At 36.9% G+C, this 19,501-nt stretch overlaps 2 protein-coding genes across 7 annotated transcripts in view; one reads left to right on the top strand and one right to left on the bottom strand.

The window, feature by feature from the left end:
* The window catches only part of LOC107586082 (leucine-rich repeat flightless-interacting protein 2-like), a 30,390-nt gene extending 13,618 nt beyond the window's left edge, over nt 1-16,772 (top strand). For 2 of the 6 annotated variants that reach the window (XM_016273315.1, XM_016273316.1), the window contains exons 4-16: nt 7,090-7,134; nt 8,030-8,164; nt 8,675-8,746; nt 10,835-11,005; nt 11,234-11,326; nt 11,640-11,732; nt 13,320-13,421; nt 13,922-14,054; nt 14,131-14,180; nt 14,258-14,378; nt 14,482-14,561; nt 15,388-15,492; nt 15,744-16,772. In XM_016273315.1, coding sequence (XP_016128801.1) covers nt 7,090-7,134; nt 8,030-8,164; nt 8,675-8,746; nt 10,835-11,005; nt 11,234-11,326; nt 11,640-11,732; nt 13,320-13,421; nt 13,922-14,054; nt 14,131-14,180; nt 14,258-14,378; nt 14,482-14,561; nt 15,388-15,492; nt 15,744-15,854 — 1,311 coding nt within the window. In that variant the 3' untranslated portion in view covers nt 15,855-16,772. Of the gene's footprint in view, nt 1-1,018; nt 1,103-2,230; nt 2,294-2,452; nt 2,540-2,797; nt 2,846-2,955; nt 3,004-3,100; nt 3,158-6,253; nt 6,320-6,473; nt 6,588-7,089; nt 7,135-8,029; nt 8,165-8,674; nt 8,747-10,417; nt 10,588-10,834; nt 11,006-11,233; nt 11,327-11,639; nt 11,733-13,319; nt 13,422-13,921; nt 14,055-14,130; nt 14,181-14,257; nt 14,379-14,481; nt 14,562-15,387; nt 15,493-15,743 lie in introns of those variants that run through there. The other 4 variants (XM_016273314.1, XM_016273317.1, XM_016273319.1 and 1 more) reach the window with 4 other exon arrangements.
* A 783-nt stretch (nt 16,773-17,555) lies between these two features.
* On the bottom strand, nt 17,556-18,617 carry LOC107586103 (DNA mismatch repair protein Mlh1-like). The gene is made up of 3 exons (XM_016273337.1): nt 18,354-18,617; nt 18,049-18,171; nt 17,556-17,865 (listed from the first exon to the last, which is right to left on the bottom strand). The coding sequence occupies exons 1-3, from the start codon at nt 18,420-18,422 to the stop codon at nt 17,734-17,736; spliced, it is 324 nt and encodes a 107-aa protein (XP_016128823.1). The 5' UTR covers nt 18,423-18,617; the 3' UTR covers nt 17,556-17,733.
* Nucleotides 18,618-19,501: the final 884 nt, after the last annotated feature.

Raw genomic sequence — 19,501 nt, 5'->3', positions numbered from 1 at the left:
TTTGTGTGTTTGTGTGTGTGTGTGTGTGTGTGTGTGTGTGTGTGTGTGTGTGTGTGTGTGTGTGTGTGTGTGTGTGTGTATTTTGGCAATGTTGTTTTCTCTTTTGTGACTGTCATGACACTCTAAATTAGACTGCTGTATTATACTAACATTGTTTGCTCTATTTGATTGGCTAGAAAGCTTGTCTCTGTAACACCTACCTTAGCTTTTATATTATTGAAATGATCTGATTCTAAAGCTGATTGATAAAGATATACAGGATTACCATGGTCATCGAAAACGTAGAAATGAGCATTCATTTATTTATTCCCTCCATATGTGACCCTGGACCACAAAACCTGTCTTAAGTCACTGGGGTATATTGGTAGCAATAGCCAAAAATACATTGTATAGGTCAAAATTATTGATTTTTCTTTTATGCTAAAAATCATTAGGATATTAAGTAAAGATCATGTTCCATGAAGATATTTTTTAAATGTCCTACTGTAAATATATTAAAACTTTTGATTAGTAATATGCATTGCTAAGAACTTCATTTGGACAACTTTAAAGGCGATTTTCTCAATATTTAGATTTTTTTGCACCCTCAGATTCCTATTCCTATCCTAATAAACCATACATCAATGGAAAGCATATTTATTCAGCTTTCAGATGTTGTCTAAATCTCAATTTTGAAAAATGGACCCTTATGACCCTTATGTTTTGTGGTCCAGGGTCATATATAATGAAATTCAGACCTGGAAAAGGCAATTAAAAGGCAGCTAAGGAATAATGTTCTGAGAGCTACATTTCATTTTCATGCAGGTTACTTCAAGGTTGATGTGCATGAACATTACAGGCAGACTTTGTGCAATTGATGACTAGCACCATTGAGTGGTTTTCTATAAATGAAGCATAATCGGACTGACTCAGAGACTGAGGGCACTAACACAAAAAGGTATTTGGTGAGATCTGACGTAACACTCCCTTATTAGTGCACATGGCATGTCTGCGGCATGGATTACTTCATGTTATATATCCAGCATAGATTGTGATGGTTGTGCTGTTTTCTCTGCAGTCCGGCGTCTCCAGTAGTTCCTCTTTGAAGAGCTCCCACTCCACTGTATATATCTGTGACAGTTTACGTTTATTCTCCATTGATTGCCAGTAGTTCTGCGTTTAAGTATTTTATATTATTCCAGTTTGACATTTTATAAGGGCAGACATCCAGATCTGGGATCTTTGTTTTTTGATGTGGCTTTTTAAATCAAAGGTTTTTGATTTCATTTAAAGTCCGTGTGAACCAGAAGTTGCTGCTGACTTTATTTCAATGTAGTGACGTATTTCCATCTGAAACGGTATACTGAATAGAGGGCATGGCTTTATTTTGGAGCTCCTCCTCTCTGTCTCTCAGTCATATCAAACTAACGGTTGGAGGGGTGTGTTTAAGGATATTCTGCCCAAGCCGTCAAACTGACGTCGTCTGAGAAGGAATGCCATTCCAAAGCAGAAGCAAATGTGCAGATTTTGATTATAGATTACCGAGACAAACTAATTTTTTTCAGCAGATTAACTTGCACGGATTAATTCACATCAAGACTTGCAATGTATTCTAGTAAAGTAAATAAAGTCAATTTTGATTTCATGCAGACTTGAATATATGTTTCAGAGTAAAGCACTGCACTGTGTTCCTTTACACATGGGCAGCTCATGATCTGATCCAGTGTTTTCAGTGTCTCAGAGTAACTCTGTTCTCAATTAATGCTGCCCTACACAAACTACAAGAATGTTATAAGTTTGGGTCACTTATAACATGCATTTGGGAACGAAAAATGTGCCAAACTTCCCAAACTTTTAATGAGAAGTGCTTATAAACAGGTTCTTGTCAACAAAAGAGAAGCTGTAGAGATTCTCTGCAGTTTTCCATCCATTTAGGACTGCCATAAATATTAGTATTGCAATTTTACATTTGTAAAATAGAATAAAAATTATTATTATTTAAAATATTTCAATAGTAATATTTTTTATATTTAGTCTTTAGTAATACTAAAAATAGTAGTAGTAGAAGTTATTATTATTTATTTTTTTTACAGCCCTTCAAATAATCACATTTTAAATCACAATCAACTTTTATCAAGAAAATTGCAATTAGATTTTCCTCTCAAATCAAGCAGCCCTACTGGTTCCAAAATTAGGGAGTTATTATCAGTAGTAAGAGAAAGCTTTTTGCATTTGTGCTCTTCTCTTCCAGAGCTCTGTATATAATGATCTTCACAAAAAACCTGTTGGAAGTAGCTCCAAAAAGGACCTTCTGGTCAGTACTGATCAATATCCTGAACTCAAAAGCTGATTCATTCTTAATGCATCATCATGAATGTGTTCTTCCAGGTTTAGAGCACGATATTTCAGATTTATGACTATGATTCATATCAGATATGTGTTAATTTCCCATTGCTTTACACCATTTCCTTAGACTGGATTGTATCATGACCAAAGAAACTACACCAGCTTAAAGAACTCCAAACCTTCTCCCTCTACTGTCTCTACCTATACACCACGGGTTTGTCTCCTTCCTTTCTGCATGTTTATTACTCTCGCACTGCAAAATGTTTGGAGGAAAAGTCTTTACATCCTCCTGGAAAGTTTCTTCCTAATTACAATAAATGATGTATGCAGTTCGTTTTTCTTGTCTTGTCAAGGTTTTTATTTCAGTACTGGCTGTTCCTTTAGTTTTAAAAGCTAGTCTGGCATCATCTGTTTGACTCGGTGGTTTAGTGGAGATATTTGACAGCTGTTGCTTGTGGTTTGACCTTCACAGGCTCCCTCCAGCAGCAGTTCTACAGATCTGACGCGCAGCTATAGTGTGGTCAGTCTGATTTTCAGCACATCTGCCATGTGATTGGATGTGATTTAAACCCCACTGTTGTATAAGCCTCTTTCATCTGTTCGTTTAAAAATTGAGATCTGTGTCCTCAGGCCTCCATTTGTGACGACGGTCTTTATGGTTCATATAGTTCCCGAGCTGTAAGTGATGCCATAGTATATACAGTATACTGAAATAATAATCATATCATAACGCTGGAGCAGTATTTGCTCAGTGGTCAGTGTTATTCCCCCGCAGCCCTCTGAATGCAGCTGGTATTCTTCTGGTGCCAGTTCCACCCGAAGCAGCCCTGTGGTGAGTGTTCGCATGTATCCAGAGCTGAGGCAGCTGCTCATGCATGTGTTCATTCTGAAACGCCAGTGTGTGCTCATATATTATACACTCTGTCAGATAATTCACCTTTTTAAAGTAGATGTTTGCACTAGTCTGACTCCAGGTATTGAGCCTTAGTGTGTAACTCATTCGGCATTATTTGTGTTATGAACATGAATGATATCAAATTGTGTAGCATGTTAAAGGGGTCATATGATGCTTTTTTTAAGATCATTATTTGGTGTAACAGAATATGTTGACATGCTTTAATGTTAAAAAAACACATTATTTTTCAAATACTGTACATTATTGTAGGTCCTCTATGCCCCACCTCTCTCAAACGCTTCGTTTTCTACAAAGTCCCTCCTTCCGACAAGCCCAGTCTGCTCTGATTGGCATAATCAATTACCATATCATTACCATGTCATTAGTTTTACCATCAGTTCAAGCCCGAAAGGGGAACAGACACAGTAATGATGCAGACAGTACACAAGCTGTGGTTAAGACAGCTGACTCCACTTTGATGTGACGCTGTCTCTCTCGCTCTCTCTCTCTCACACACACACACACACATACACGATGCGCAAAACTCCACATTTGAACAGTCAATAGCAAATACTTAACTAGTTACAAAACATACTTACAGTCGCTGATTCAGAAGCGCCAGATTGTCATAGCAAAGTCAGAATTACCTCCTCTCCTAGGTTCATGAAACGGTTGTCCATAAAATGCATTGCTGTTCTGTTGTAAGTGATCTTAAAGATTCCTAAATGCATCTACTTCCGGAAGGCCAAATAAAGTGCTTTTGCTTTCGCCTAGAAACACACAGCGTCTCCCTGACATGTCTGCTTCAACACTAACTGCAGTTACTGAAACCACGCCTTCTTTCTTTGCATGCACATTTGGGCGCATTATGCAAATATTCCCACATAGTGACCTAGATATGTGGGGGCGTGTTAGAACGAGTCGTTTTAGGGGGGCGTGGCAGAGTCTTAACTTTGATAAAGAATATCTCTTTGGTTTTGAGACTTTAGTCTTTGCAACTTCAGGGATCTTCTCTATTCACGAACAGCTTGTAACACTCTAAAGAGAAAGGAAAACTTGAAATCGCATCATATGACCCCTTTAAGGAGAGGTGTGTTTGAACGAAGTGATTGAACTTACGGTTTATGGGGAAAAAAACGTCATAAAACTACAGTGAAAAGGGGACTGAGCTACACTCTGCTGTTCAAAAGTCTGTGGTTGGTAATAGGGTTGTGACGGTGAGGAAATTTTCCCACCGGTTAATCGACGTGTGACAACACCGATAATACCGGTAACACTGTGGGGGCAGGGGCGTTCCCTCTTTTCCTTGCTTTCCAGCGTGCGCATTTTACTTTCACTTTCAAATAGTGGCAATTCGGCGTAAAGAAATTGTTTGTTTTTAGTTCGTTTGAATTTTTCCTCGCTTTCCTTCGCTTTTAAATAGCTTAGCTCGAATTAGTGGCAATTTGGCGTCAATTGCTTGAATGCAACAACAAAATACAACGTCAAACTCACTTTAGCCTATATATAAAACAGAACTTTTATTAACAAAACAAATAAAAATACACCATGCTATATAGGGCAGGCTATGCCTAATATAAAAGAACAAATAACTTACATAGTTTAAATAAGTAGCCTATACAAAACTGGAAATAAGTAGGCCTAAGCATGTATAATATATAACCAAATAAATAAGAAACGTAGAACGTTTATTAGCAAAACGAATAAGAAAGCTTGGAGGCACGGCATACACCTTGATGTCAAATAAAATAAATAAATGACACAAAGTTTAAATAAAGTAAAAATCAGCAAACACTGTGGAACCAATTAAATAAGAAACGAATGTTTAAAAAAAAAACTTCCAAAATCAACTTCAATAAACGGCAAAAGTCAACAGGCTTTTCAAAATCCAAAATACTGCCAAACTGGCGCTTTTGCATTTAGTTTCGAAACTAAATCATCCGCGATCGTCTTATCTGTCTCACCTCACCTCACTCTTCTTGTCAGTCAGCTCGACTCACTCTCCTCACTGGAGAAATTAAATCTGATCTGTGATGCGACTGTCGTTCGGCACGCTGCATTGAGCAGCCGCGTTCAGTTTTTAATTGTAGTGTGTTCTTTTACTGAACTAAATGATTACTATAAAAAAAATCAAAATGGTTGTGGGGGTCGGTGCCGTGGTGGACAAGTGACGTAACCGGTGTTGCGGCTTAATAACAGTATCACCGTCAGCACCGTCTATCGTGGCAAGCCTAGTTGGTAAGATGTTTTTGAAAGGATTCTTTTATGTCTGCCAACTATGTTCTATTTTAATATTTATTAGAATGATATTTGCAAGATCATTCTAATATGCTGATTTTGCTGTTTTAGAAACATAATTGAACGGTTTAAAAAGTTGTGCTGCTTAAACTTTTTGTGGAAATCATGATAATATTTTAATTTCTTTGATGAATAGAAAGTATAAAAACAGCATTTATAAATTATACATTTCTTTACTGTCACTTTTGATCAGTTCAATGCATTCTTGCTGAATAAAAGTATTAATTTCTTAAAAGAAATCTTCTAAGCTTTTGAACGATAGGCTTTTGAATGATAGGGTATATGGAGACTGAAATATCATAGAAGCATAAAGGTGGGCCTTTTTTTGGGGGGGATTTGTGCCATCAACATCTGGGTCAAAGAATAAAGCCAACATGGTTGATGTAGTATGTCCAGAAATGTGTTCAAACTTATAATTCATTAAATCCAGTGCATGATCTGAAAGTATAAAAAATTGGAAGCCTAAGTGGTGTTTTGATGGTTTGTTCTCTGAAGGTGGGGCAGGAATGCCGACCGTGTTTTTATTTCGCATGTGGTGCATTTGTCTAAACATCTTAAATCGCGATGACATTGTTCGCTGTCTTGTCACCAGTACATAGTAGTGCTATTAAAAGAGTGACTTCTTCATTGAAATGGTTGCATGTTCTGCTTAACAGTTATGACAGATGGGTTTTGGTTTTTTTCCTGTGCAATGTGCGTTTCTTCTTTTGAATCATCCTCTTTTAAACCTTTCAGTCATCCTCTGATGACGATTCTGGCAGCACTGTATCTCGAGGTCGACGTGGGAGAAGGGATAGTGTGGTGAGCCAGAATAGAAACTATGACCGCATATCTAGTGTTCAGACAACACAACCACATATTCTATTTTCATTAAAGCAGTAACATATTATAAAAACATTTCCACTTTAGCTTCTTATTTTTTCGCTTTCCCATGTTCTTGTCTGTCTATGTGTAGTTGTCTGATTTCTCTGATATCTCTGAGACGGCTGCTGATTATTTCAGCCGCTCTAATCGCAGGGGCAGCATTGTCTCTGATCTTGATGATCTGAGCATCCCAGACCTGGACAGTGTAAGTCAAGAGTCAAGGCATGCATGAAGTATTAACCGATGTGACGCGTTCACTAAAGAGCACTGGCTTGAAGGGAAGGGATAGTTCAGTTATTAAAGTTGGTTTACTCTGCATGGCTTGATACTGTGTAAAAATTGCAGTAAAGTTGACTCTACTGGACTTTGTTTAATGACTGCTTTTAGGAAGGTATACATATATTATTCCTGTATAAATGCATCTAACTGTTGCGTGTGTATCTCCTTTGGTTGGTCAACATTTGTTTTCAAAATAGAGAGTTTTGGTCTGGCTGGCTGGATCACTGATACTGATGATTTCTGGTTAAAGAGTTGCGTATCATGGTGTGTGCCTAAAACATGCTACAGCAAGTAACATCTCACTAATTTTTTTCTTTTTGTCTTACTTTAAGATGAAGGCAAAACCCAGTTAAAGACCTTTCAACTTGCAACAAGTATATATTTATAAAAGTAACCAATAAGACTTATGGTGTTTTCTTCTTTTTCAGCTCGATGAGAAATGTGACAAGCAGTTTACAGACACCTACAGCCGGGTAAGAGAAAGGGAGGTCATTTTCCACTTCCCTGTGTTGTGATATTTGACACTAAATTAAGAACCAAGTTAATGTTTGTCTTCTCATTAGGGGAAGTTAGTCTGTATTTGGATAATTGTTTTCAGTCAATGTTTAAGTAAAATTTCCAGATATCTAGAGCAGGCTTAAGTGATTTATGTTGTTGTTGTCATCATTAAATACACTACTATTTAAAAGTTTGGGGACAGTAAGGATACATTTAATAAAAGGATACATTCAGGAAAGATACATTAAATGAATCAAAAGGGTCATTAAGGTTACAAAATATTATATTCCAAATAAATGTTGTTTTTTGAACTTACTATTCATCAAAGAATCCACAAAAAAATATTAAACAGCGCAGCTTTTTTCAACATTGATAATAATTAGAAATGTTTCTTGATTAGCATATTAGAATGATTTCTAAAGGATCATGTGACACTGAATAATAGAGTAATGGCTGCTGAAAATTCAGCTTTGCTTCACAGAAACATATTAAATGTTAAAAATAAATGTTATTATTGTTATTTTAAATTGTAATAATATCACAATATTACTGTTTTTACTTTATTTTTGATCAGATAAATGCAGTATTGATGAGCATAAGAGACTTCTTTCAAAAACTTCAAAAAGAAATCTTACCAACCCAAGTATCAATCATTAAAACTCTTGGTGATGCACAGTGGCCCCAACAGTATTTGGATACTTCAGTCACATTTGGTAATAATAAAATATCTAACCAAGTTTCATCTGCAAATTTGCTACATTTTCTCAGAACCTAATTTTTTGCAAATAAAATTAAGCAACTTGTGTTAAGGTTGTTGAATAATTTTTTGATCAATTGTTTATGGGTGTTTTGTGCTCTCATTTCCTCCAGCCGTCCTCTCGTTGTACCACCCCGGCGCTTTCCGCAGCTGCCCTGGCATCTCTGGGAGGCAGCAGTTCTAGAAGGGGCAGCGGAGATGCTGGAAGCATCATTATGGATGCAGAAGCTTCTATCAGCGAGTTAAAGGTAATTTTGTTGTTTATTTGCATTGCACAAACTGTAATACAGATTTCTCAGGTATTTCTTGAAACAAGATGAATATACCTGCCTTTGAAAATATTTTGGCTGAGCATCGCAGGGGTGCCCAAACTCGGTCCTGCAGAGTTTAGCTCCAACCCCAATTAGACACACCTGAACCAGCTAATCAAGCTCTTACTAGGCATACTAGAACCTTCCCAGCAGGTGTGTTACGGCAAGTTGGAGCTAAACTCTGCAGGACACCGGAGTTTATGCACCTCTTGCATAGAGCATCATACTTTCCTACTGAATGCATCTGATCTCAGGGAATCCACTTGTGTTCATGTCACAGTTTTATTTGTGTTTGTTAATGCTTTCGTTTCTTTCCTCTTTATGTTTGAATGCCTTCGGGAAGCTATCTCCCTCTTTGTGTTTGTATGAATGTACAATCAGAGGTCACCGCTCTGACCTTCAGTGAATGCCAAACCTTTCCCATGATTCATTCCTCCATCTCAACAGGACATCTATGATCTAAAGGACCAGATTCAGGATGTAGAGGGCCGATACATGCAGGGTCTTAAAGAGTTGAAGGTAGAGGGTCCTGAGCTCAACGCACGCCTTCCCTCATTCTGCACTAACACACCAGGCTCTTCACACTTCTTAGTCTGAAAGCATGAGCCTTGCATGAGTCTTTCACTAAGTACATTAGCTCTTTACAGTCACGTTTAGCCCACAGTCATGTTGCATGAAGACTTAATTGCTCCAAAGAGCCAAAATCACATGGAAGGCTTCTGCTTCACTCCCAACTGCTATTAAAGGATTAGTTCACTTCCAGAATAAAAAAATTCCCGATCATTTACTCACCCCCATTTCATCCAAGATGTTCATGTATTTCTGTCTTCAGTCACAAAGAAATTAAGGTTTTTGAGGAAAATATTCCAGGATTTTTCTCCATATAATGGACTTAAGTGGTGGCCAACAGGCTGAAGGTCCAAATTGCAGTTTCATTGCAGCTTCAAAGGGCTTTACATGATCCCAGCCGAGGAATAGGGGTCTTATCTAGCGAAACGATCTGTCATTTTCTAAAAAAAAGTATATACTTTTTAACCACAAATGCACGTCTTGCACTAGCTCCGTGATGCACGTCTGCAAATTCGCGCATTACATAATCATGTTGGAAAGGTCAAGTGCGATTAGCTCTTCATCTGTGTACTCCGGTTCAGAAAGGTAGAGTAGGGCGAAAAACTCCATCTCATTTTCTCCTCCAACTTCAAAATCATCCGACATCGTTGTTTTACCTTTTTTTGTAAAGAGCATTTGAATTTCTTTGCACATTCGCTTTGTAAACACTGGGTAGGTACTTCCGCCTATGTCATGCATGACCTTTCCAACGTGACTACGTAATGCGTGAAGTCGAGTTAGTGCAAGATGAGCAGTTGTGGTTAAAAAGTATATACATTTTTATTTTTTTAAGAAAATGACAGATCGTTTTGCTAGATAAGACCCCTATTCCTCAGCTGGGATCGTGTAGAGCCTTTTAAAGCTGCATCGAAACTTCAATTTGGACCTTCAGCCCGTTGGCCACCATTGAAGTCCATTATATGGAGAAAAATCCTGGAATGTTTTCCTCAAAAAACTAAATTTCTGTGCGATTGAAGCAAGAAAGACGAACATCTTGGATGACGTGGGGGTGAGTAAATTATCAGGAGATATTTATTCTGGAAGTGAACTAATCCTTTAATAAAGAAGATGGACAAGGAGGCAGACATTTAATCAGCTGTAGCTGTGTAAAGAATTTCAGTATTTGTCCAGTTCACATTTGGAAGTTGGAGACCCTGCTTGAATATCCTGATATCAGTGAGACTCTGTGAAGGAACTGTACATGAACAGACAAGGGTTAATGTGACACAGACATGGATGTTCCTTCTTATATATGATGTCATATATTATTCAGTGTTAAAGTCAACATGAAATGCTGCAAACAACCTATTTAAGGACTTTTGGGTCCTTAAGGATCTATTGAGAATTGATTGGATTGTTAAAAAGTTGGCATTACATATACTACTGTTCAAAAGTTGGGGATTAGTAACATTTCTGAAGGATCATGTGACACTAAAGACTGGATTAATGGCTGCTGAAAACTCTTTGCCATCACAGGAATAGATTAGAAATAGATTCAAATAGAAAACAATTATTTTATTACAGTTTTTTTTCTGTATTTTTGATCAACTGAATGTAGTCTTGGTGAGCATTATAGCATAAACAAATCTTTAACAACCCTAAACCTTTGAACAGTAGTTTACCTGGATGGGACAAGTGATTGGAGGGAAGGAGCCGATAAGGGAAAGTCATTTCAGAGGTGGAGCAAGTTATTATCTTTTTAGGACAAGTTACAAAGAAATGTGGAAAGTAAGACCAGGAACATGCATTTAGTAAGTAAATGGGACCATTTTGATTTCATGTTGACTTTAAAATTTCTATCTGACTTTATTTATAATGTTTTGTATTACACTTTCACTTTTTCAATTTGTACCTGTACATCACATTTTTTTTATCTAATCTTCAGTGCAGTGGTCAGTGTGTGCTTTATTTGCCTGTCATTACATTTTGTAGTGGTTTTGTAGCATGTAAAGCTATTCAAGTACTTTTGTGTGAAGAATTTTTCCTCTCTCTGATCAGGATTCTCTGTCGGAAGTGGAGGAGAAGTACAAGAAAGCCATGGTATCCAATGCCCAGCTAGACAACGAAAAGGCAAACCTCATCTACCAAGTGGACACACTCAAAGACGTCATCGAGGAGATGGAAGAGCAAATGTCAGAGCTGCACAGGGAAACAGAGGAGAAATCAAAGGTGCTTATAATAAATTATTATATTCTAGAAAACTGTTTTTATTAATCGGACAAAAAAAAACAAAAACATTGTATGGTCCAGTCTTATTTCCACAATGCACAGACCCAGCAGATTGTGAATGCCATGTATTGTCAGCAGTTTGTTTCTGATACATTTATTCGATATTGGAACCCTATACACAAGCTTTGGCAGATTATGATGCGAGTGTATTTTTCTTTTGATTGACAGGAGTTAGAGCGGCAGAAGCACACATGTTCAGTCCAACAGCACAAACTAGAGGACATGAAGGAGGGAATTCGTCAGCGAGATGAACTTATCGAGGTAGAACCCAGAACAGAAATGGTTTATCGACCACAAATTCGTTTGAAGACATTAGAAACATTTGCAATAGACTCAATGTTTTAAAAGCTTTTGCAGAATAATCAATTACAGATGATTTGAAGTCTTTGAGTGAAAGTGTGCTTTATGTTCTTCGTGGTTGAAATGGAAAGGTTCAGTCTTTATATCATTCACTTTCCCCCATTGAGATCCTCTTGTTTTCTTCCTTCATATGTTCTGTCTCATCGCTTCTTTGTTGTGTCTATTTTGAATCTGTCCTTTTTCCCCTTCTCTACTTTATTAAACGCATCCCCAGGAGAACCAGAAAATTCAGCAAAAGCTAGATAACCTCACGAGAGAGGCATTTGACCTGCAGGAAACTGTTAACTGGAAGGACAAAAAGATTGCGGTAGGACGGTTTAGGAGATACTGCTTGGATTGACGGCGAAAGACTGATCAAATTAACTTTTTATTCATCTCTTAGCCATCTATTAACATTAGTTTTGCCAGGCAGCCTTATTCATATATGTATATAGTATCATAATTTTTACAAAGGATTGATGTGTGGCTAATGCATGTACAAATTTAGACATCTGGATCTTTTTCATAAAAACTCAAATATATTTGCATAGATTTTTGTTTGAATTGATTTTTGCACAATTTATGAAGAAAAAAAAAGTTGTAAATGCACAATGCTGCTCTCTGTTGGTATCCCATGAGCCTCAGCTGTGTACACCAGAAGTGCTGGGTACCACACAATAGTTTTCAAAATTGAAGATACATAGTGCATGAAAATATTTTACATCCAGAAGATTGATTAGTTTTACTTTTGGTATACTCACTTCGGCATGAACATCCATGAATCGCTCAAGAAGATTGAAAGAAAAGAACTATACAGAGCTATATAACTAATAACATCATTCCTTCACTTCCTGCACTATTCATCTGTCAGCATGGTCTATTTTCATCCTGCCATCTGTGACTAAAGCTAAGGCTGGGCAATATATGAAATATTTGTGATGGTCAGTACCATGTGATGTGATATTTGTGATGATCAGTATCATTCTTATTGAAAGCTGTTGAAAACATGGCTTGAGATGGCTTCAAAAAAAGTTAAATTCAACGCAAATACACGGAGTAAAAAAAACATTTTATATACACCATATATATTTTACACACACACACACACATATATATATATATATATACAGGGGTGCACATAAGTGGTGCGCATGCGCAACCAAAATAAAAAATGCGCTGTGTAAATAAGTTCTGACAGTGCATTTGCATACTGACATGGTTAACAGCTGTTAATGCACAATTACCATTTCAGATCGACAAAACTGTAATACTGTATAAGATTTCTATTCAAACTGAATAGATAAATAAATCTAGGCTACCCGCTGCCGTTTTCAAAGCACAATGCATAACTGTGACATTTCATTCACTGATGCGCTTCAGTCGGCAGCGCTAAACCCGGAAGCGCATATACTTACTTGCCGGCAACCCTTCAAAATAAAAGCCTGCTGATTTTAATTTTGAAAATGATGAAAATTCATCTTTAAAAAAATAAGTAAATATTAGCATTTTATTTTTAAGTTTACTATAAAATAGTTGTATTTGTATTTAATACTCCCATTTTATTTTTAAATATATTTATATATATATATATATATTATCACACTTTATTATTTAGTTTGTTATTTTATTTAAAAAATAAAGTGCAACAATATTATCACTACGCTTACATTTTTTTTTTGTAGTTTGTAGTATTTAATGGGTTACACTATGTGCAGTGTGAGGACCAAACCAAATCTCCAGGTTCTCTTATGAGAACCAGGCTGAAAAACGTATGTGAACCCCTGTGTACATATATAATAATTTTTACATTTATTTTTAAACCTATATTGCCCAGCCCAAACTGAAGGCCGTGTTCATTGTGTGTTTTCTGCTGTCTCTTTACTCCTCTCTCTTTTCCTGCCCTTCGTTTGACCAGGCGTTAGAGAGACAGAAAGAATACTTTGATTGCATTAGGAATGAGAGAGATGAGCTCAGGGATGAGCTGGCTGACCTCAAGGGGAAAAGCCGAATGGGAGAGGTACGTCCTTTAAGTGCTCCAGCACAGGATGAAAGCTTGCCATCAGCACTGTGTAACAACAATAAACAGATCGTTTGAATGGAAAGTTTTTGGCTTGCTGCCTATATTTGTTTTCTCTGCATTTCACTGGCCATGTAAACACTGTGAACTTTTGAGTGTGACATTACAATAGTTTTAATAAATCTGAGCTATGTTATCTGAGCTGATTTATTATTGACTATTTTCTTGCGTTGCCTGCCGTCTTGGATCTTTTTTTCCCTCATTGAGCCCATCACAGTGCATTTTGGGATGGCGTTCTCTTTAAAGGAAACATGCAGAAGGCATCTATGCCTTCTATGTCAGAATCGCAACTATGCTATTGTTTCAGGATGTTTTGAGTTGTCACTCAAAATGTATGTGTCCAAAAGAGGAGTGACAACTGTACTGCAGTGTGTATGTGGCCAGTGTCCATTAAAACTACTTTTATACTTTAATTTATTGTGACCCTTCTTCTCTGGCAGAAACACGGGCTGGTCATCATACCAGAGGATATGCCCAATGGAGACGTCAGCCACGAGTCCCCTACCTCAGGCATCACTGTGGTCACACAAGAGGCAGCGCAGGTGCTGGAGTCAGCGGGAGACGGACCTTTGGGTGAGTCTCCAAATACTGGTCTATATATAAGGATGAAACAATGGCATAATTCTTGTTTTCTGTGCTCATACCCCAGATGTAAGACTACGAAAGCTTGTGGATGAAAAGGATGAACTTTTGTCTCAGGTATGATTGTATATGAAGTGAATCCAAATGGATTATTGGCATAGATGAGTTGAAGTGACACACACGTGCTCTTTTAGATCAGAAAACTAAAGATGCAGCTGGAGGAAGAAAGACAAAAACACTTAAAGATCGACAGTGTTTACACAGAAGGAGAGCGAATGGAGAACGGCACTGACCTGCATTTCATCGAGATGCAGAGTATGACCTGTGAAACATGCTACACACACACTGAAGTCTCCATTAACATCCTTCACATTTACCTTCACATGTACCATGCTGTAATACTGTCTGTTTCCTGTAGGGGACGCCAATAGACAGATAAGTGAATACAAATTCAAGCTTTCAAAGGCTGAACAGGAAATGGCAACGATGGAACAAAATGTGAGTTTATAATTAGAACTTTATAAAGTTATTATAGAAAGTAGATACCCTAGAAAGTATAACCTATATAACAATAGTATATAACAGTAGTATAAAATGTAACAGAAATATTATTGATGTATAATTTGCACAGAAAAATGAAGCCTATTTAGGACCAATAAGATTTTTTTAGGGTTGTGACTGTTTTAAAGCAATGACAATTTTTTCATGTCCATATTTTTCCACTTTTTTATTTTATAAAGAAAGAAGTCTGTTTGATCACCAAGGCTGCATTTATTTGAACTAAATACAATAAAACACAATTGAAAATATATATATTTTTTATTAGAATATATTTTAAAATAAAGTAATTTAGTCCTGTGGTGGTAAAGCTGAATTTTCAGCATCATTACGCCAGTGTTCAGTGTCACATGATCCTTCAGAAATCATTCTAATACGCTGATTTGCTGTTCAAGAAACATTACATAAAGCTGCTCAATATTCTTGGTGAAAACTGTGATGCATTTTTTTTCAGGATTGTTTGATGAATAGAAAGTAAAAAAAAAAAAAGTTTATTTAAAATAGACATTTTTGTAACAACGTAATACTGCCACTTTTGAAAAATTTTTAATTAATTTTTTTAATAAAATTAAAATTGTATTTGTAAGATGCAATTTATACATTTAAAATATTAGTTTATAAATTAAAAATATTAATCACTAATAGAATTATTTTAAAATATTGCCACTTTTTGATTGATTGATTTTTTAATAAATAATTGTTGTTAATGTTAAAAAATTATTGAATATTAGCATAACTGTTGTATTTTTTTGTATGTGTCTTTCAGGTAAATAGACTTGAAGGACAGGTGTCCAGATATAAATCTTCAGCAGATAATGCAGAAAAGATAGAAGATGAACTGAAAGCAGAGAAAAGAAAACTTCAGAGGGAGGTATGAACCCAAAACTGAAGAAACTTGCCGTTCAAACATCTCTGATACTGACCTATACACATATCACACATTCAGGGTTCCCATAATCGTAACCTCTGATGTCTGGTCCTGGAAAAGTCATGGAAAATATCTGTTACATTTTTTTTTAAATAGTACCCGATGCCAAATCCAAGAGTAGAGAAAATCAAACTCTTCTCATATTAGCGGTCACAGAAAAGAGTCATCCTCACACACCTCTTTTCCTTTTGTAGCTGCGCACAGCCTTGGACAAGACCGAAGAAATGGAAATGACCAACAACCATCTCATAAAGCGTCTGGAGAAGATGAAAGCAAACAGAAACGCTCTTCTGTCCCAGCAGTGAAGAGAGACTCTCCAACACCTTACAGTAGGACACCAAAAACAAAACTGCAGGCCCTTTACCTTCTTTCCATGCCTCTCGTGGTAAAATACAGATGTACACCCCACTAAGACAACACTGTGAGGGAGGAAGCCTCTAAACCTTTTCTGAACCTGAGAATATTGTACTTCTGTTGGTTTTGTTGTTTTTAAAAGCTTGGTACATCACGGTAGCCGTTGAGGTTTCATTGCTTGGACTGGGTGCTTTTTCCCCCTCCTCTTTTGTAAGTTGCACGAGTATAAAAGCGCTTTTTAAACTGTAAATCGACATGACTGCAGGGCCCTCGACTTCCATGTAAATGCTTACACAGCAATGTGCCTTCACAGGGAGGACGAGGGTTATATGCATTATAACACTATACAGGAAAAGCATATATTTCTACCGGTACAAAAAACATTGTGTTTAATAAAGGGTACAGCCATGAGTTGAAAATTATAGAGAATTAATCATGTCTGCTATGGTTTCAATTAAGTATTTTTGTTTCGTTTTTCAAATATTTAAAATATTTCTTGAAAGTAAATGAATGCAGTATGAATGGGTGGGTGATTCATGGATTGTGATTGTTTGCAGGGCACATTGAATTTTTTTAGGGTTTTTTTTATTTTTTTTGAAGTGCTTTGTCACAATGGACTACATCAATTTTACACTAAATGTAATGATTTTAACTCCCAGTAAGAGACCGATGTTTCTACTGTGACATTGTGAGATTTGAGATTCAAGTCCCAAATGCCACTTGATGCCTTTCACGATACTGTTGTATTCAGGTTTGGTGCAACTTTTTAATCACACTAGAAACCAATTGTTTGACACTTCATGTGCACAGTGATTGTGACTAAAGCAGCTGCAAAGTATACTGTAAATAAACTACACAATTTACAAACTAACCCCTCTCAGTAATTATTTTTGGACTTTAAGGTGAAGTGTAATTTCTACACCACAGAATTGCAATCTGTTTGATATAGCCTAACATAACAGCACTGGCTCAACCGATGGCCACATGCATGTTAAAGCAGCCTTTAGTGCACACTATAATTAATGGAAATAAAAGAACATTATGCAATGTTAAACATTTCAAACATTAATATGTTGCATTTACACATTGCATGTTTATGTTAAAGGAATAGTTCACCTAAAAATGAAAATTTGCTGAAAATGTACTCATCCTCGGGCCATCCAAGATGTAGACGAGTTTGTTTCTTCTTGGGAACAGATTTGGAGAAATGTAGCATTACATCACATGCTCACCTCTGCAGTGAATGGGTGCCGTCAGAATGAGAGTCCAAACAGCTGATAAAAACCGTTAAATGGACTTGTTTCTTACAAACACCGCTTTTTCAACATTGATTGATGGACTGGAGTTGTGTGAATTATTGTGATGTTTTCATCAAATGTTTGAACTAAGCAGAACTATCGAGTGAAATATTCCTTTCATTTTTGCCATTCAGGTTGGTGCCGTTAGTGGTACAAAATGACATACTTCACTTTAAACATTATTTTGAAATGATGTTCTTGTTGATGTGTTTTATTTGGCATCTAAATCACACTTTTGGATTTATCCAATTAGCTTTGGATAAAAGCATCTGTCAAATGCATAAATGTGTAAGTGCATTACGGTATTAAATACAGTAATGAAAACTTGTTTAATATTTCAAAATAGTCTTTTTATTCATTTGCAGTACAAATATCTATACATTCTTGGTTTAATGTTAGCTAGTCATCTAAAATAATGTGACAGGCTGTTTACCGCTGTCAGTCATTTTGAGTTAGTCAGCTGTCCCACAAAACACAGCCATTTTTGATAGTACAGCATTGAAACCATTACACAGAACAACAGTACTAAAATTCAGCATCTTTCAAAGACTTTGTAGAGTTCTGGCAGTCTGGCGATCTGCAGAACACTGCCGTCTTCACTGAAGTGTTTTGGAGGACTGAAGAGAGAGCGGGGGGCTTTGAAAAGCACATGCTCCTCCTTCCACTAAAATAATTAACACATTAGTTAGTCTCTAACATAAAAATCATTTGGGTTTCAGTCGATTTTCCTATTAATCAAAGATCAAAAAACCTGAGTGCATTATGTTCAGAATAGCATATTATATTTCTATTGCAGTTTGTGCAATATATATATATATACACATACATACAATTACCCAAAATTATGTCTGGTTTTTGTGTGTAACATTTGAACTACCTGCGGCTCTTCTGCATCCGGCTCCACTGTGTATCGTTTCCTTATGGAATAGAAGTGACTGCATTCTAAACACTCCTCTCGATCACAGTTCACCTGCAGTATCCATCAGTCTTTTAGTTGCATGTGGATTAGATTTTTTAACCAATGCCACACTCCTCTCGATCACAGTTCACCTGCAGTATCCATCAGTCTTTTAGTTGCATCTGGATTAGATTTTTTAACCAATGCCCATTATATACAAACCCCAATAAACTACATTTCAATAAAGTGCTGACCTCAGTGGCTAAAAGCAGACTGAACATGGGAAGTCCCTCCATGGCAGGAGAGTAATTATCAAGCAGCATTGGCAGACCAGTCAGGTTCCCCTCCTGTAAAGAAATGCATCAGTTTTGTAAAAGCAATAATCAACAGTGATTTTTTTTTAACCATAATTAGACACAGGTTTTCTAGCAACAACCTTAGGTAAAATAAATACAGCCTCTTGAGCTTATTGTGAATCAGTTATACTGATGTAAGTTTAGTATGTGTCACTCACTCCATCTATTCTAAGTACTCTTCCAGCATTTCTGCTTCAGGAAATCCACAATATACTGAGCCAGTCCTTCTTTTGGACCGTCCTCCTCCATTCATCCACTCTCCTCTTAATCCAGAGCCAACATGGCCTAATCATAAGAGTGGAGCTGGATTCTAAAGAAACACAACTTTAGTTTTTAATCTGTTGAATGCATGTGATGTATCATATAGTTAACAGATTTTTTTCAATAAAAATACAGGTTGCTGCTCAATATCTTGCCGGAGCTCCTTTATGCTGGTCAGTTTAATGACACGTCTCCTGGGTAGAGAGGCGGCCATCAAATCCTCCTTCACCTCCTCAACATGAGACATTTTCCTGAAAGACAGATCGAAAAAACAACAGGTTGAAAGAATACACACACTGAACAAAATTATAAACTCAACACTTTTGTTTTTGCCCCCATTTTTCATGAGCTGAACTCAAAGATCTAAGACTTTTTCTATGTACACAAAAGGCCTATTTCTCTCAAATATTGTTCACAAATCTGTCTAAATCTGTTAGTGAGCACTTCTCCTTTGCCAAGATAATCCATCCACCTCACAGGTGTGGCATATCAAGATGCTGATTAGACAGCATGATTATTGCACAAGTGTGCCTTAGGCTGGCCACAATAAAAGGCCACTCTAAAATGTGCAGTTTTACTGTATTGGGGGGTCCGGGGGGGTCCGAAAACCAGTCAGTATCTGGTGTGACCACCTCACGCAGTGAAACACATCTCCTTTGCATAGAGTTGATCAGGTTGTTGATTGTGGCCTGTGGAATGTTGGTCCACTCCTCTTCAATGGCTGTGCGAAGTTGCTGGATATTGGCAGGAACGGGAACACACTGTCGTATACGCCGATCCAGAGC

The sequence above is a fragment of the Sinocyclocheilus grahami genome, unplaced genomic scaffold (assembly GCF_001515645.1).
Source record: "Sinocyclocheilus grahami isolate Dianchi unplaced genomic scaffold, SAMN03320097.WGS_v1.1 scaffold77.1, whole genome shotgun sequence".
Taxonomy (NCBI): domain Eukaryota; kingdom Metazoa; phylum Chordata; class Actinopteri; order Cypriniformes; family Cyprinidae; genus Sinocyclocheilus; species Sinocyclocheilus grahami.
The sequence above is the reverse complement of the archived record's forward strand: the minus strand, read 5'-3'. Positions and strand labels throughout refer to the sequence as shown.

Excerpts from the sequence above, each read along its gene's own strand:
- LOC107586103 (XM_016273337.1), bottom strand. The coding sequence starts at position 18,422 with ATGCTGCTTGATAATTACTCTCCTGCCATGGAGGGACTTCCCATGTTC. Across the intron at positions 18,172-18,353 it reads GTCTGCTTTTAGCCACTGAG|GTGAACTGTGATCGAGAGGA; the intron begins GTCAGCACTTTA and ends TGGATACTGCAG. Across the intron at positions 17,866-18,048 it reads TGTTACACACAAAAACCAGA|TGGAAGGAGGAGCATGTGCT; the intron begins CATAATTTTGGG and ends TAATTATTTTAG.